The following is a 13,875-nucleotide window of genomic DNA, read 5'->3' as shown; positions in this document are numbered from 1 at the left end:
TCTGCTGATCAAATGTGCCAAACTTGTACGAGAAGATCGGCAGTAGGGGGGGAAAAAGCACCAACGGTTTAAATTAGATATACACGTGTGGCCTTGCTACCTGATTTTTATTTTTGGTAGGGGTGTTTTCAGAGTGCACGCTACCCAACTCATTTATTGAACAGGTTTAAAATCTAAACCCAATCTAGCGAATCTAACCCATTCTCAGGCTCACAGTGACAATGGCCCATCCCATGATGGGACCCGCTGATGAACAGCCTAAATTGACTTAAGGCTGGCCCACCTGTACAATGCTTACATCAAACTTAAGAAGTTGCTATCTATCAGGTCGAGCATCATTTGTACCTTTTTAAACTTTTCATGTGCTAATATATAAACTACAAACAGTGGGGCACGGATGAGTAGAATTTAATCCAACAAGTTTCACCACACCGGGCCCACATTCAGAGATGCTCAGATGATCAGAGACACCCATATTTTTACCACAGAGTAAGAAACCTGCCACTTCCATCCGTAATCTAATGTGTAGCTGAATGCAGACTATTAAAAATAAACTTCTAATGATTCCAATTATGTCAATGGTCAGATTGATTGTGCAGCATGATTATCGGATCATAGGCTTACTATATAGTAGGTGGTATGGACAATGTATACTTCATATTATCCAACCATCTCTGTTTGTCGGCCTCATAGGATTAGGAGGCATGCTGGTAGTCCTGAGTGTGTTGAGCAAAACAAACTCCAAAAACACTAGCACGTTTGAAAACTAGGATACAAAGATAATGCCGGTTCACTGTGCCATGTGCACGAGCATGGACAACACACTGTCCAATCATCGGATACAATCTATCCAGCTTCAAAACAGTCTTGCATGAGTTGACAAAGTACAAGTCAGATAATGTTTGATCTCAGCTAGACATCGTCCTGATCACTCATGTAAAACACGGAGATCCACCAGAAGCAAGTTTCCCAGGCCCCACTGATTCTCACTGCAGCATGTACCTCAAGATTGATCGGTCCAGCTCTGCTTGGAACCATTTGGTCCCGCATGGCCTGGCCAAGCCCATTTCCCACCCACTTCCACGCAAGGGATAAATAAAATAAATACCTTGTGACTTGCTGCGGATGGAATGCAACTCTTACAAGGTTGCCACATAAGATATAGACATCACCCAGATAAAGAGCAGGGTCTATGTTTATGTTTCCCCATGGCATCAGACCCCAAAATACATATACGCCCAAATAAACAGCTCCAGCCTTGCTGCTAACATGCAAGCGGGCTACTATGCACTCACCCACAGCCATCCGACCTCAGAGATGATGAGGATGGCGATGCTTATATCTAATTGGAGAAATAAATAAAAACCAATTCAATTCTATGCTGCAGCTGCTGGAGGAGAACCTGCTTCCATTTTGTCATGGTGGAACCTCACCACAATGCAAGTTATGTTATCGGCGCTGCCCCGCGTGAAGGCGGTCTCTGTCAATTTCCGGGCTGCTGCATCTGGTTCTTCTTCTGCTCTTGCAAGCGAAACAGCATCCTTGCAGAGCGCCAAAAAAACACAGTCAAGAATATTGAGTGGGTGCTGGAGTTCCAGGCGAGGAGAGGCGAAAGAGGTGATCCGCAGCACATGTGCCTCCGTCTACTAATCAGGCAGGCTCAACAATCTATGAGATGATGAACGGTCACTACACTCAACATATTGGTTCACAGCATTTTCATCATGGACCTAGTGAACACCGTGGATCATGAGCACAAGTGCCAGATTGGCACATGTACACTGCGGATTTGTTCTTCAGGATGTCATCAGCCCCAGGTTGCCTTAGCATGCATACATTGAGAAAGAGAAGCTGACCTCATTTGGCACTACATCCCAGAGTCCATCGCTTGCCAACACAAGGAACTCCATTTCTTCGTCGATTTCTGCCTCCTGAAACATGTGTTAAGTCGGCAATTCAGTTAATTTTATTACTATTATTGTAATGTTTCTCCATGTTGCACAATGCTACAGCTAAATCTACTGTTCTAGTCACGCCTCCTCTCTCTCCCAAGCCAATGGAATAGCATGCCAATGACTGCTTTCTACTCCAACGAAGAGATAGAATTGCCCCCATTCTTATTGCAATGTTGCTCCATGTTGCACAATGCTACTAATTTTATCACTGTATTGCAATGTTTCTCCATGCACAATGCTACAGCTAGTGTTCAAAGTATCAGTATCACTACAAGTTTCGTTGGCCATGGATACGGGAACAATATCAAGATTGCCAATAGTATTGTTGATAACCGGAAATGAGGGGAAACATGGGGAAAATGGTGGAATATTTAAGCGGAACTTCGGGATATGCTAAAATACACATATTTGTATATTTAGGAATCTAAAAATTGCAAAAAGAATGCATACATAATAAGTTTCCATTTAATGGAAGCTTAAAAGCATGTGCTGTCGTAAAATCAATCCAACCATCCCATCCATCCCATCTATCCATCCAACCTTCCATCGATATTTCAGAATATCAACAACACAATATTTCTCCAAGAAATTGTCAACAACTGGAAAGGAAATGGAAGATTGTTGTCTCCATATCGACCATGTTGTGATAACAATAACATCGCGATATTGTCGATATTATCATCGACAAATTCAACATTATATACAACCATGTGCCCATAAAAAAATTTTGAAAAGGAAATTCTTTTAATAAACAGATTTTTTACGATATCGATACATTAGCAATATCAAAATATCATTAATACACTGGCGATACAAACGACACCTGAAATTTACAGTCAATAATATTGGCAATATCGATACATGGACAATACAAGTGACACTTGGAATTTAAACAGTTGAAAATATTGGCGATACTTGGCGATACATCGTTGATGCTTGAAATTTCTGATACTACCAATGTTATCGGTATCACTACTAGTGTTATCGGTATTATCGCTACAAGTTTCGTTGGTCAGGGATATGGAAATAATATCGATGTTGTTGATAATATCGCTGATAACCGGAAATGAGGGGAAACATGGGAAAAACAGTGGAATTTTTAATAAAACTTCATAATATGGTAAATATACATATTTGCATATTTAAGAATAAAAAATAAAAATAAAAAATTGCAAAAAGAATGCATACATAATAAGTTATCATTTAATGGAGGCCTAAAAGAATGTGTCATCATAAGAAATCAATCCAACCATCCCATCTAACCATCCAACCTTCCATCCAAACATCCATCAATATTTTAGAATATCGACAACACGGTATTTCACTAAGGAATCATCAACAACTGAAAAGGAAACAAAAGATTGTGGTCTAGCTATCATGCATGTTGTGATAACAATGATATTGAGATATTATCAATATTATCAATGACAAATTGAACATTGCATACAACCAGGTGCCTATAAATTAAAAAAAAATGAACTGAACTTTTTTTTTAATAAATAGATTTTTGTGATATCGAGAAGTCTTCCATATTATTGAAATATTGCCACTACACTTGTGATACAAGCGACACCAAGAATTTACACAATTGAAAATATTGGCGATACATTAGCAATATCGATCCATTGGCAATACAAGCGACGTCGGGAATTTGCACAATTGAAAATATTGGCGATACATTGGTGATACTTAGCAATACATTCTTGATATCAGGAATTTCTGATACTATCAACATTATCGGCATTTCTACTTGTGTTATCGGTATCGCTGAGCTGGAGATAAGGACAATATCAGGGATACTTCAAACAATGATCGGGGATACTTCAAACAATGGCTACAGCTAAATCTACTGTTCTAGTCATGCCTCCCCTCTCACCTGAGCCAATGGAATAGCATGCCAATGACTGCTTTCTAATTCAATGAAGGGATATAATTGCCTCCATTCAAGACCTTTTTTGTAACGGCCTATAACACAAAACTCGAGCACAAAAAGAGAAATAAAAGAAGAAACATACCACCACCCATTTCAAGATCAGGTGGTTGGGGTTTTACTAACTGGCCACAACAAAACCGCTGAAAATATAACAAGATTCATGACAATAGTGATAAGCAAGATTCAAGCTTCGGTATGATCAGTCAGCCTGCAGTCTAAGACAAATGGTATGGTCAAGTGTCCCTGAAATTGGAATGGATGTACTGGACTTCTAATTTATTTGCTTCACTGCCAACCAACTAAATAGGCCCTTCATAAATAAGTACATGTACATGAAACCTAGAGAGATTTCCATGTATTGTTGTACTAACACAACTCTTAGGCTGCATTTTGCTACACATCGATAAGCTGCTTATTTGGCTGACAGTGACAAATCAATAACTTAAGTGACAGAAGTTCGTAAAATGCATTTAAGAGTTGCTAAACACCTTAAGATGGCTTAAGACATTACGTAAAAATAAAATAAAATAAAATAAGACTTTTTTTTCTTTTGCTTTCAAGGGAAGAGAGTGAGAGAGAGCAGCTGGCGGTGACTAGGGCTGCCACAACTGGGCTACAGTGGGCTTTCTTGCACGGCTATTTCTCATGTAGAAGGTCTCCATGGAGAGAATCAGTCATAGCAGCAGCATCAACAAGAAGAAAGAGGATTCCCATAGCTTTGTAGCTAGGCTAGATGAAACTACAAGACCCTTTCCTTTTTTTTTCTTTTTTTTTCTTCTTTTTTCTTTTTTTTTCTTTTTTCTGAAATGGGGTTTTGGAGATTTCGATTTTTTTTTATTTTCTATTTTTCTTTTTGGGACGTCTAAAGGAGAAATGTTGGTTGGGTTTTATGGGTGGATTGAAACTGGTTTTGTATTGGGTTTTTTTATTTTAATTTTATGGAGTGAACTTTTGTTTGATTTTTTCATAACTAGGTTTTATGATATATATATATATTGAAAGATTTTCCAAAAGCTATGTTTTTCCCTAAAGAAGATAGGGTAGTTTCAAATGGTGATTTTTTTTTAATATGATGTTTGGATTCTTTTCAGGATTAAGTATGTTGCTTGCCAAACATACTCATGTGTTGAATTAGTAGAAACCAAGATTAGCTACTTTAAGGCATACGAAGCTGAAGCAAAATGACGTGTGATCCAAACGCAGCCCTACTATCCTCCTATGCAGCTATTTGTTAAAATTATGGTTCTTCAGTTCCAGCAAGTTTGGCTAGTGAACTAGATCATTACTACGTTTGCTTCCTGCCCACCTTGGGTGGTGGTCTCTACAAAAAGCTCCTCAATAGATTATCCTAACTTTTCAATCTGTAGCATACAAATAGACAGATAAAACAAGAATGCAGCGACAGCCCACATTCAACTGAAGAAAGGTCCCAAGATCGGTGACTGGGATTGGAAGTGTTTTTGGAGTGGGGTGGCCTGTGGGATGCAGGGGCACACTCAGGGCGGGTGGCTCGTGTGAGGCGGAACCCATGTGATGTGAGGCAGATGAGGGAGGTTCAGCCGAGGACCTAACCCATGGGATGTGGAGCCTAGGCTATGAGATAAAAGGATTGATTCACCACGCTCTATCAGTTCGAGTTTTTAGAGCAAGTGGTTAGTTGTCCTGCATCACAAACCCATCACCCCTATTTGTCAGAGCTGAGTATGTTGTTCAAAGCATCGGGATAAGGATCCCACAGCCCATGTGACAACTATTGCTGAACTTCTGAAAATCTTGCACTATTTACATGGAAAATTAACCAAACAATATTATCGCATTAATATAGTGATGTTTTGAAAATCTAAGCACTTCGCAATTTTAGCATGAAAATAATTTAAAATTTTAAATAATTCATTACAGATATATATGTTGAACTTCAAAAATTATTTATTAATTATAATAAATATTTTTAAAAACTTATTTTCAACAAGGTTTTCCCCTAACATCCTTAGAAAAACCTCAAGAAATGAAAATCTCTAGAGAAATTTCGGAACCAAGAAATTGCCAAGAAGTTACTGAAATCCCCACAATCCCTTTGCTGGGAGAGAAGAAAACAAAACCAGCCTCAATTTTCTAGAGTTGAGGCACGCGCGCGCACACGTACATTTTAAATTGAATGCTATCAAGGGCTTTTCCATACCTGAATCTCAGGCTCAGCCACAACAAACTGTTTCAGCAAGCGGTTACCAAATGCACGTGACATTGCCAATACGCCTCCTACCCTCCACGTGCCTGCAATACCAAAAATTCCAACCACCATAAAACGATTCTCAGTATAGGAGGATCCATAGGCTGCCGGTTTATTTTCTATTCTTTGAATAAGAAACTGTAATTTAAACAAAATAAGCATACAAGAACTAAGGTACTTCCCACAACTTGTACTTAAGATCTAATAATAGTTGCCTGATTCTCAAAGGAGGAAAAGGCATCAAGAAAAATCAGAGGGGTGAACCCATGTAAAAAGTATAGCCTTTAATGTGGAATGCAACAAGTTCAGATCATGGCACAGCTGCACAAGGCCTTAAGGGAAAACGAAAAGAAAAGAAAAAGAAAAAAAAAAAAAACTGTTTTGCACATTACTGTAAAACATAAACACCAAGTTCTGAGTTCTGCCAAGGACTAGTTAGAATAAAATTAAGACTTACCAGCCCACATAACAACTCCTCCAGCATTCTCAATTCTCTTACGCTCATCACTTCTATTGGGTTTATGATCTTCAGAAAGAGCTATGGCTGTCCAGCAGGAAGAACATGAAAACTGAGGTTAAAACTTTAAGTTGCAACTAATTGCCTCCAGTATTCATATCTAGAGAGATAAATCCCACACACTGGGCACAAGTACTGAACAATCATTTAAAAAGCATGCTCGAAATCTTGAGTAACAGTTATTTTTTTAAAAAAAGGAAATTGAATATGTCAAAGTCCAAAAGAAAATATGCATGTTGAGGAACAAGAATCTATTTATCAATATGCAGGCTGAAAGCAGTCCAAAAAGGAAAATTCCTTCAGGAGGTGGAAAAAGCATGGGATTCAGAACTGCTGAGCAAGCTTCACCTTAATCTCGCATTTCAATTATGACACCAACAGAGTTTTCTTTTTAACACTGAACAAAGTATGGTATTCGTACGTGCCGGGTAGGTTATCTCCCAGCAACACCATCCTTCTGTTCTCTCCCACCAAGGCTTAAGTTTGGGGTTGGTTGTTACTCTCATTTGAGTTTCATAATCACTAACTCGCTTTCAGTTCTACCTATAATAAGAATCCCATGTAAGAAAAAAAGAGAGAGAAATAAGATGGGCAATGTGGAACAGAAAGAGTCTATGGACAATGTGGAACAGAAAAGAGTCTTGGCCGCTCCATTGTCTAGGGAATTTTCCAGATCTGTTCCGTACATGATTTACACATTCTCAAGCTGACCACCAAGCACGAAAGAACAAAATATACTCCAATTGGTGACTTGAACCCAAAGCCATGTTGCAAAAATAAAACAATCTTGTAACCACTGGATGCACCAATAACAAGGATACTCATCCTTTTTAAAGATTGAAATATCAGAAATGTATCAGATGCATATCTGCCACACATGCACATGTATAGGAACTCCTGGTTTTCCAAAAATGCTATTTAACAGCCTATCCCAGTTCCTCACCCTTAACCACTAAGAAGCTAGTTCTCTTTTGAAACCAACCACTAAGTAGCTAGTCTCTTGTGAAATCCCACCATGACGTGAGTGTGTGTGTGTGTGTTAAAAAAAAAAAAAAAACCACTAAGTAGCTAGTTTCTGTTCTGAAACCAGAGGTTCAAAGATGTCCACTCTTCGAATGCCTTAACAATTGGACTCAAACAGAAAACATCACGACCACAATCCCACAAGTCTCAGAAAGTTGTGAACAGGTTTGGAACCCAAAACGATAGATACAGCACCCGATACTCATAGACAAGCATGGAGGACTGGTGACGCAATTGTTTGCTTCCAATCTATACAGTTTCTGCATATGCATAGTTCAACAAACAAAATTAGAAAACCATCAACAAAAATCATAATCCTCTTATAGCTACAGTGAAATCTCATGCTCTCTTCATCTAAGTGAATCACCCATGCATTGTTCTTTCAAAAACACAACAAAACAATCCAGAGCCGACATTTTTTATTTTTTTTTGAAGACACAAGGTCTGCCCACCTCTTTTTTGAAGTGAGACTAATCCCTGGTAAACTCAATCTACTTGACATTCAGCCTCGATGTACGTTAACATGGAAATGAAATCTTTCCCTTAGTACCCAAATGCCTCAAGAATTCACGTCTTGCAAATAATACAATGATGCATTCTTTCCTGATTATCGGTAACATTTTATTTTTTTTAAGGATATCTTTTTTCCCCCCATGCTACATACAAATCTCCCAATGTAGCTGATAGCTGAAATGAGGGTGTTGAGGTGGATGACTGGCAAGATCCGGAAGGACGGAAATAGAAACGAACGCATAAGATGGAACTTTGTAGTAGCCCCAATAGGTATTAAGATGAGGGAAATTATACTACTTACATGGTTTGACTATGTTTATTGGTGACAGAATTTCACTGGTTAGGAATCAATTGGCTCATATTGAAGGCTATAGAGGGCAAGGGGGAGGCCCAAAAGAACATGGGTGGAGGTGGCTGGTGGTAAGAAAATATTTGATAACCTATGGTCTATCTCAGAATATGGTCCTTGATAGAGTGAATTTTTCATGCAGCCAACTCCCATAAGTTGAGACAAGGCTTAGATGGTAAGCACGATGAGACCGATCTCCCGTGAGTAAAAAATTACAATTAAATTGTACCTTTGCCTGCCTTTGATATTACTGCGCGAGAATCTCCAACATTTGCCACATATAGGTGACTACCAACCAGCACCGCTGTTGAAGCAGTTGAACCATCGTCTCTGAAAGTATTGCTTTCAGCATCCAAGAAATCCAAATCAGTCCTCTGGTATGTTTCACCTGCAGTTTGCCCCACAATAATATCAAATGAGAGAAAACAAGAACAATCTGCTCAATTTACAGCATGCATATAAACCTGTTAGGGAAGTTAAAGTGAGACATTTAAGCAAAATATTGGCAAAATTGAACATACTTATAGCCAATTTAGTGTCCATCATAAATTGTGGGTGCTTCACGAGATTCTCAAACAGGTGCTCCTTCAAATATTCAGCAGCATGGGAACCACCATGACCTGTGGTGACATTCCATAAATATAAAGATCGGAATCCTATCACTGCACAAAAAATGACTAGAAAATGATAATGGAGAAAACCAACCATCAAAAATCCCAAACAGACAAATCATTTGCCCATCAATCTTAGACATTTTAACATCATAGAAGTCCTCCATAGTCGCTCTCTTTCCCCTAAAACTGGAATACCCGCAGCTCAGTCTTCCATCTTCACTGTCAATCAGGAAAAAGATTCATGAGGCCAACCTTTTTGTGCTCTTCCAGATGAATGAGAAGATAATCAATTTAATAATCAAATGTTAATCAATGATATAGCTCATAGGAAATTCAGGTCACCAGTGAGACAATTGATAGGCCACGAGCTTTTCTAATCACAAGCACATCAAGATTTTACTCATAGCAACTATTTTGCTTTTGATCTTTTAGTTTCCTACATCCTTTAAAAAAAAAAAAAAAAAACCTTTTACTTTCATATCTTGCTACTGTGCATCAGGAAATGTCATACAACTAATGTATTAGGCTCCATTTGAATGCACAACTGCATTCAATTTCAACAACCAGTTCAATTAAGAGGAAATGACTCGGATAGGAAAAAAAATGGATGGTGAGGAAGCTGTTACTTTCCTCCCAACTTAAAGCAACTCAATGGAGCCTAGTACTTGAATATATATATTAACGAACGCAATTGCAAGACCTTGGTATGCAATTCAATTCAATACAGCATACAAACACATCATCAAGTTCTAAGAAAGATGTTTCTGAGTTCCATCCAACAATGTTACTGAGTCCACCTAGCAGTAGTTACAATATGTTTCTAAGTTCCATTTAACAATGTTACTAAGACCACCTAGTTATAGAAGAAGTTGCCTATGCCCACCATCTGGTGAGCTGGTGATGACAACGACAACAATGATCAGCCACCGGTATTCATGGAGTTAAATAAGGGTTATGGGGTTGAGCAGTGAAGAGGGAAGTGTTTGAGGATAAAAGTCAGAAATTTAGAATGGGTATCGATAAATTTGGATATTGATTAAGAGTTGTTGTATGAATTTTATCTTTAAATTAGATATCTGTATAAGTAGTGTTATGAGTTGTTATATATATCAAATATACAATTCTGATACCAGGCGAATACCTGACTAGATACCCGATCTGACCCAATTGGTGGGTTCAATTTTTTGATCCAGATCTGTTGAAATCAAGTCAGGTATCTTGGGTACCCATGGGTAACAGCCCTGATAGAACCAAGGTTTTACATATAGTCCAATACTGGCATGTATCATCTACTGTGACAATATGGCTATATCTGCCCGAAACAGCTGATACAGCAGCGACATGGGCAATAGAACCTCATATCGGTGATGCATGAAAGCTGATTTGCAAAGCATGAATAGACTCGCTCAGTATTGAGATTATAAACACATGCACAGTCACAAAGTAGAATATATGTACAGCAATAGAGTGCACTCACAAGTAGCAAGCCCATGCAAATTCCTTTCATGATGGGTACATGTGGATGATATCTCAGCACCCAGATGCATTTGAAGACATTGTTATAATTTAAGATACTACACAAGTCCAGTGCGACCCCTATACACCAAAATTGGGACAAGCATGAATACTCTTGAGAGACAGCTCCAACCCTGAAACTTCCCCAGAAACAGTGCACAAAGGGAGCATTTGTGCATTTATAAACTCCACAGGTACTTTATTATATGCATTTCTGATCTGATCATCAACTGCTCATGAGAATGGGCACAAATAACTGACGAAAGGCCAACTAGATTAAAAGGACAAATTCAGAAATGGACAACAGATATTGGCTCTACAATTCTTCCACGTGCCGAAATGGCACATATATATGTTTCAAATAAATAAATAAAGGGCACCAGATATGAAGGACGTGGAGATCATTTCAGAAAAAGCCAGGTCATGGAAAAAGGGCAGGTCCAGGTCGACTAAGTATGCCAATCCTTCAATTGAGGAATGACCCACTTGGATGTCCCAAAGTAATTGGTGAGTGTGTGTGCGCGTGCGTGCTGGGAAGATGCTTTGCCATCCAAATCAATAAAAGTTGTGTTCAGATTAGTATTGGAAGTTTTAAGGTCAAACCTGCAAATGCATCCAGCAATAATCTGGGGTGGAAAGGGCAGAAAGCCGAAAAACCCAATCCCACATAATGGGTTTCACTTTCTGTACGAACAGCTCAAGCCCTTGGCAGAACATTATACGTCCTGCTAAAATAGCCATTTGGGGTAAATCCAAGTACATTCATCGTTTGGATGTACAAGAGAATTGAATTGCAAAAAATATTTTTAATCAGTGGGAATGACAAGAACAATGTTTTGAAGAACTAATAATGAGAAAGCCACCCAAACTGCAGTTACATTCGTCCCTGCCCAACTTCAAAGTAATGCAGTTGCATATTGAAGCCAGATCCATCAAGATGAATGTTGGAACTCACCAATTTGATTACTTTGACTTTATCAGATTGATTATTGCAATTCAATTCCGTTCTTGTATCCAACACTCCCTCAACTAAATGTCAAACAATTCAAACCACCAATATCACTCCTCCTATGATAAATACAGGCAAAAACACAGATGCAGGGCACGGTACATCTGCCTCATGACAATGGTAGGCAAATGATTTGCGTCCACTGCATTGTAGCTTGCAACAATTCAGCGATCTGGACCATTCATCAGGTAGGTCCCATGATGGACAGGCCGCATTGTCAGGAAAATCTCAGAGATTAGAGTATCCTATCCGTCTATTGATGGATCTTTTCCTATTTATCTGCTGTCCATTTATAGCTCAGATGGTAAGATCATCCAATAGGTGAGATTTTCACCCATGGCACAACAATCGTGAGGGCCACCAGATGAACGGTTCAGATCTGAGATCACAAAGTACACCCTAGATGTGCAATTCTACAAAGTACAGCTTAGATTTCTCCCAAAAAAAAAAAAAAAAACAAAGAAGAGAATGTTATATTGCTATTCCAATCCGATCTTGCAACAATCTCGATAATGACCAAAGTTCCCTTCGGGATTGGAACTCAAAAAAAAAAAAAAAAACATCAGGATGACTGTACCTTTTACATCCGCCGCTCGCGTAACCGCTGCTGCCGTCCGTGCTCTCTTTCTCCGTCAAGACATTGGCAACGGCAGCTGTGGGGTCCGCCGTCGCCGTGCTGCCCGTGTCGACCATCATCGTGCGGATCGCCGCGATCCTGCGGTTCCAATGGTATCTCACGCCCGATCTCGCATCAAAATCCCTAAAATGGCCTCCGTTTCTGGTTAAATTCACGAGATAGCCCCCTCGGACGACGATCTTACTCAAGCTAGCATTGCATACCATCTAAATCGGATTTCGATCTGGCCTGAACTGCCAGAATTCGAATATGAGAGATGGTCAAAAGAAAAAAGGAAAAATAAATAAATAAATAAAGATAATCGCGGTATTTCAGAACAAGAGACGGATCGATTCAAAAGATTCGGATTTCAGAAGACTGGGAGATGCAGATACGAGAGAGAGAGAGAGATGAGAGAGGGTTTATAGACAACAGCTAACCAGTGTGGGAGTTCTAAGCTGGCACCGTACACGAATTACGCGTGGCAATAGCATGCATTCAATGATTGGATGTTCTGCAATAACAGCCGTACATAAGAGTGGATTTTGATCCGTCTTCTTTTGGATACTGCAATCTCAAATAGACCAGTGTTTTCTCGGTTTTGATGTCCGTTAGAAATCTACTCCACCAAATAGCTTCTCCAGCTCATGTCAGGATGGAAGGTTTCAAAACTCAATTTGGAAAGGCCCATGGTAAGCTCATCATTTGAATCTGTATACGGCCACCAAATGAGAAATGATCATTTATCGTTACCATACACGAAAGCGATATTAGAGTTTCATCCCATCTGCCATTAGATGCTCCCTACATTTTAGGCATGGATCCCAAAATCCATCCTGATCGATGGGTCAGGTGGGCCATACCAAAGGGACAGGTAGAGGTGTAGACAAGTCGAACCGAGTCGGGCTTGGCGCAGCTTGACTTGGCTCAGCGCCAGCCACTCGCTGACCGAGCTCAAACTCGGCTCGGCAAGCTCAGCTCAGCCCAGTCATTAAGTTTAACAGGCCAGTTCTGTCAGCAGCTCAGGCCATTTTGAGTTGAGTTACCTGTGCAGCATTTTCACAAACACAAGGACCGCACCTTCAAAAGTCTCACTATATAAAATAACAGAAACAGTTTTAAAGGTATTTCATTAAACACCTCGTAGGCAACATTAAAAAAAAAAAAAATGTATTTGTTTCATATACATACCTTTCTTACCACCAATTGACACTTCGTTGGGTCATTTTATCAAACACTTGGTGAGCAACATTAGAGGTGCACATGGGTCGATTCGGCCTGATTTTGGGGTGAAATCGGAACCAAACCGTTCTATACAATGTTTGGAATTTCGGAACTGAAACCAGACTGTTAGCACCCTAGAACGGAACCGGAACCGGATCGTGAAAACCGGTTCAGTTTTGGATCAGTTCCACAATTCTGAGCTTTTTAAAATCCAGCCCAATTGGTATAAATTCCGACAGCCACTAACACTACCCATTGTAGTGAGAGAGAGGAGCAGCAAGTGTGTGTGTGTGTGTGTGTGTTAGGGGGGGGGGGGGAGCAAGGGCAGCCGCACGTAGCAGGGTTGGGTTGGGTAGACTTAGGGTTTTCTTTTTTTCTTT

At 39.5% G+C, this 13,875-nt stretch overlaps 1 protein-coding gene across 2 annotated transcripts; it reads right to left on the bottom strand.

The window, feature by feature from the left end:
• Positions 1-740: 740 nt before the first annotated feature.
• Positions 741-12,934, bottom strand: LOC131241243 (probable protein phosphatase 2C 52). 2 transcript variants are annotated; one of them, XM_058239988.1, is made up of 9 exons: positions 12,712-12,934; positions 12,233-12,525; positions 9,223-9,350; positions 9,039-9,137; positions 8,747-8,905; positions 6,573-6,659; positions 6,068-6,159; positions 1,857-1,931; positions 741-1,541 (listed from the first exon to the last, which is right to left on the bottom strand). In XM_058239988.1, exons 2-9 carry the CDS (start codon positions 12,496-12,498, stop codon positions 1,377-1,379), a joined length of 1,071 nt encoding a protein of 356 aa, XP_058095971.1. In that variant the 5' UTR covers positions 12,499-12,525; positions 12,712-12,934; the 3' UTR covers positions 741-1,376. The 2 variants fall into 2 exon arrangements, with proteins under 2 accessions (XP_058095971.1, XP_058095972.1); XM_058239989.1 differs by having other exon boundaries at positions 12,233-12,520.
• Between the last annotated feature and the right edge of the window lie 941 nt (positions 12,935-13,875).

Source organism: Magnolia sinica, chromosome 3 (assembly GCF_029962835.1).
Source record: "Magnolia sinica isolate HGM2019 chromosome 3, MsV1, whole genome shotgun sequence".
Taxonomy (NCBI): Eukaryota; Viridiplantae; Streptophyta; class Magnoliopsida; order Magnoliales; family Magnoliaceae; genus Magnolia; species Magnolia sinica.
This window is presented reverse-complemented; position numbering and strand designations above follow the sequence as displayed.